This window comes from Chaetura pelagica, unplaced genomic scaffold, assembly GCF_000747805.2.
Source record: "Chaetura pelagica isolate M959 unplaced genomic scaffold, ChaPel_1.0 scaffold29, whole genome shotgun sequence".
NCBI classification, from domain to species: domain Eukaryota; kingdom Metazoa; phylum Chordata; class Aves; order Apodiformes; family Apodidae; genus Chaetura; species Chaetura pelagica.
This window is the reverse complement of record NW_009970720.1, coordinates 1,092,410-1,096,897: the sequence shown is the minus strand read 5'-3', so window position 1 is coordinate 1,096,897 and position 4,488 is coordinate 1,092,410. Positions and strand designations below refer to the sequence as shown.

Below are 4,488 nucleotides of genomic sequence, written 5' to 3'. Positions count from 1 at the left end.
GGACAAAGAAGGAGTAGTAGGTGGCTTAAGGAAAGTGACATTCTCAGCTGCTGCAGGTGTCAGCTATTTGCTGTTGTCTGTGCACAGCTCAGTCTTACTCAAGTGGTTTGACTCAAAGTGGTGCTACTAAGCTAATGCAAAGTAGAAAATCAGGTTTAAATTAAGAGGGAACCATCTTATTTCTCTTAGATCTTCGTTTAGTTTAAGTGCTAAAAGCCATAATCATTTTTTCTCTCAGTTCTTGCAGCTTTCGTGAGAAAACCCATGTAAGAGTATTTTGGAAGTAAGCCCAGTGTTGGTTTTTTTCTCTGCTATGGCAGATACGTAAATTTAAAATGTAACCGAACACTTAAGAGTTCCCTGCGTGTGAAAATTGAGGGGGGAGGGGGAAAGGCAAGTATTAAAAAAAAAAAATTTGGCAAGGCTCCCCTCACAAGGAGGTGCAAAGTAATAAATTCCTTCATAGCCTATAAGATCTATTGTGCTGTCCAAGCTGATTAGGAAGCGGAACTGTGATAGTATTGCCTGGAACTTTTTTACTTCTCAGCTTGTTTTAACTGACATAATGTGAATGCTGCAAGGGAGAGTTCTATATTCGGTATTAGCTAATGCGTGTTTTTATGTAACAATACTTTTGTGTGTATAAAGTACTTGAAGTAGGCTACATTACCTGAAATTTTAAATTAATTTCCTGGCCTGTTGGTTTTCTCCCTTTTATTGCTAATCTGAGAGTTTTGTATGTATTAACCAAAGCTAAATGTACTTTTGAAAGGGAGAATGATGCGTCCTTATCAGAAGCGGAAAATACAGCCTGTTCAGGAAGGAGGACATAATGTCAAAGGGAGGGTTGGACATCCATTCTGTTCTTACATCCTAACTGAGATTGCCAAAATAGAAAATATTGTTATATTTCTAGTTTTTGTAGTGCAGAAATGTTCCTGGCAGATTTCCTGGTGGGAAAGACACTTCAGAGGATTAAGCATTCCCTAGAACTGTAAGAAAGCTTTTGAGGGAAGAGATGTGTAACAAATTGCTAGAATTTGAAATATGCAAAGAATTTTAAGATCAGCCAAATATCTCTTTCCTGTTGGGTCTGTACTGTTTGCAAATAGATGTTTACATTTAGAATGTTGCCATTTAACAATATCATTATTACTTTTGTTTTTGTTTTTTTTTAACTGTAGGTATGAGAAGGTGCCAGTAATTCTAGTTGGTAATAAAGTGGACCTGGAAAGTGAGAGAGAAGTATCATCGAGTGAAGGCAGAGCCTTAGCTGAAGAATGGGGCTGCCCCTTTATGGAGACCTCTGCTAAAAGTAAAACAATGGTGGATGAGCTCTTTGCAGAAATTGTTAGACAAATGAACTATGCAGCACAGCCAGACAAAGATGATCCATGCTGTTCTGCATGTAATATACAATAGCATTAAAAATGACCTAACCTGGACTACATTTGCAGAAATTTTGTAAGGTGGTAAAACTGTCTACTTCACTTCCTGGTTTGTGGGTCACTTGAAATACATCTGTAGTGAAGTAGCAACATGAACTCAGAGCTGAGCATTGAAAGTCAATCACTGACTCTGAATACAATTGGGTTAAATGACCACATCTCACCCGTTTTTCCCTTTGAGCACCTGCAATTCTACGACACAGCCAGTTGATCCACAGTTGATCCATTCCAGTCAAGCGTACGTGTGTTGTCATGTCAGACAGCAGCAACAGCAACTCCATCTGAAGAAGCTGGAAAACTTTTGGACATGAGAAACACAAGCAGTGGAGGGAATCTCTCTGAAGACCGTTCACAACTAGCCCAAGCACGAAAGGAGAGCCAAGTCTTTCAGTGTCCAAGTACCATGCTTCGGGACATGCGCTATCACCTGTGGCCAAGTTTGTTCAGTCAAATACGTTGATTTCACCAGAACTTCTGACAGTGTTAGAGGAAGAGGCTACCAGAGACCTTTATAGTTTGGATTTTTTTTCAAAATTGATGCTATTATTTCTACACTTTATCCCACATCTTGAAATAGAAAATATTGCATCAGTGTGTGAAATGAGGGATGAGATCTGAAAACAAATGACGGGTGAAGAAACAGCCTGGCGTTGGAATGTTTCAACTCTTTCGTTTTGCTGCTCAAAAATGGAGGATCGCTTCAGGTTTTGGTCTGCAAAAAGCCAAACAAACCCTCTGTTTACAAAGCAGGAAGCATCTTTATTTATCACTTTACTGAACCAGGAGGAAGCAACTGTGATGAGAAAAAAAAAAAATGCTGAGCCTTACTAACAAGGAACACTTTAATAGATTAACTAGTACCATCTTGTAAGGAAAATTAAGCCATGTTGCATCCATATGTTCCCTTCTGCAGAAACCTCATGGGACAGTATGAACATCCTGCATTTTTAAGTTTGTTATAGATGACAGTTTTCCTTGCCTTGAAGGGCTAAGTTCTCTGGTGTGATCCCTAACTAACCTTTGAAAGTCAAGTTTGCTATTTGATAGCTTTAATGTTGAAAACTTAAATTGAATAACCATGTGAAATCATTTGGTTCAGAGGTGAAATAGTTACAGTTGTAATTCCTTAGGTGAGTGTGGAAATGGCTTTTTAATTGCCTGACACACTATTCAAAGGTTGCCCCAATTACTGGAGTGTTAAATGGTGGGAGCAAAATATTTTATTTTGAAAGGATGCTCGAGCTCTGACTTGCTAGTTTCATAGCAGTGAAGTATTTACCATTTGCATGACTAATGGCACAGAAATACCTATTCCGAAGTCTTACAATCAAAGTATAGATGAGTTTTCAATCACACTGTTTAGATTTTAAATGCTGGAGAGATTGTGTTGAGCTGGATCTTTAATAGGTTAAATTGGCCATAAAAATACAGTCACTGAGCCTGTGGTCTAAATAACACCATGCGTTTATTAGTTTTTCAATCTTGTGCAGTAACAGTGTAGTTCCTTGTGTTTAAATGAGTGGAACCCGGGGTGCTGGGGTGTGCGTGTTGAGCGTGTATGTGTGTGTGTATATGGCCCTTAGAAATGCTGTAATTGGAGTTAGGTTCGAGAGTTTTGCCTCCATCTGCAGAACTTCCTAAAACGCTCTCATCTGCTACAAAGAAGAGAAAACGCCTTGCAGATCTTCATACATAAATATCCTTCACATTTTTAATTATAGTTCAGTGGATGATAACTAAAGAAATCATATTAATGGAAGAGAACTGGCCATCTCTGCCCTTAATCTTTCAAGACCTTTCCACAGCCAATGTGTCAAAGGGCATTAGATGTCACAAAACATTAAGCCTTACTAGAACGTTCATGTAGCCCATTTCCCGCCTACCTTGCAGAGCTTTTGTTACTGTACTTTGTTCTCTTGAGGAGATAGGCACACTGTTTGCTTCTGGCATCTGAATGCCCCTTTTGGGTGCTCTGAATCGCCCTCCTGGAGGCACCTACCTCTTCCCATTGACTATATAGCAACTGAGGCTTTTAACTTGGATCCTCCCTGTCACACAACTTACATGCCTAAACTAGATGGTATGAATGTTCTCTTCCCCCCGCCCGCCCTGTGTGTCAGCCGCTACGCTTAAGCAAGACGTGAGATGTTGAATTCATGACATTTCAACGTCTACGATACCTAGATTGGGAAACAGTTTATTGAACAGTACAACCTCTCTGTAAAACAGCTTGTCAGTGTGAGATCCACTGCAAAAGTGCTCAAAAAAACCCCCAAACAGCCAACATCAAACCCGAATTTGAAGCTGAGTTGGAAGTGCATGTTATGTAATGTCAGCCACAGCGATGTTAAATCTTAGCTCACAGATTGTTCATCAATCAAGAAGATGGCATGAAATACAACATGAACAGCCTAACAGGAGGTTCCTCTTAAGGCAGATGGGCTTTTAATATAGGAAAAGTTGCACAGTAAAACTTAGAGAATATCAATGAAAAATATCTCCCAGTCATGTTTCTTCATTACACTCTTAATTCCAACTCAAGCCATTCTGTTATTTTAAAGAACATGTGTATGGTACCGCACAGGGTGGCAGGGGAAGCGTAAGTGTTGTTTTTTCATTTTCTAGTTCTGAGGAAGTAGTTATGCACTATTTTTATGTCCACTAATGTGAAGATAGTGGAGCTTGAATCAATGACAGTTGCACTCGACAGAGATTTTTTTCAAATTGCAGGGGTAGCAGAAAGGGAGGTGAGCCACGTGGCAGCTGCGTGACCGCCCTGCGGGAGCTGTTGCTCTTGGGTCACTGTTTCATTTGTACCCCCATAGGATTACCAGTTATAGTATCTGAAAGTTTCTTATGCCTTAAAATATTATTATTTGTTCCAAAGACCCACGTTTTCCTTTGGCTGTTCTTGTAGGACTTTGTATTTTTCTACAAAGACAGCATTTCTCCAGTTTTGTTGTGTTTTATCTTGTTTTTTAAAGTTGCAACTTTTATTCTTTTAAGCTATGATAGTGAGAGCAACTGTTTCCTCTTTCCC

At 39.4% G+C, this 4,488-nt stretch overlaps 1 protein-coding gene across 1 annotated transcript; it reads left to right on the top strand.

Annotated features, from left to right (window-relative positions):
- The first annotated feature begins 932 nt into the window (after positions 1–932).
- Positions 933–1,422, top strand: LOC104396501 (ras-related protein Rap-2a-like). Its single transcript, XM_010006348.1, has 2 exons — positions 933–994; positions 1,185–1,422. The coding sequence occupies exons 1-2, from the start codon at positions 933–935 to the stop codon at positions 1,420–1,422; spliced, it is 300 nt and encodes a 99-aa protein (XP_010004650.1).
- Positions 1,423–4,488: the final 3,066 nt, after the last annotated feature.

Excerpts from the sequence above, each read along its gene's own strand:
- LOC104396501 (XM_010006348.1), top strand. The coding sequence starts at position 933 with ATGTTCCTGGCAGATTTCCTGGTGGGAAAGACACTTCAGAGGATTAAG. Across the intron at positions 995-1,184 it reads ATTAAGCATTCCCTAGAACT|GTATGAGAAGGTGCCAGTAA; the intron begins GTAAGAAAGCTT and ends TTTTAACTGTAG.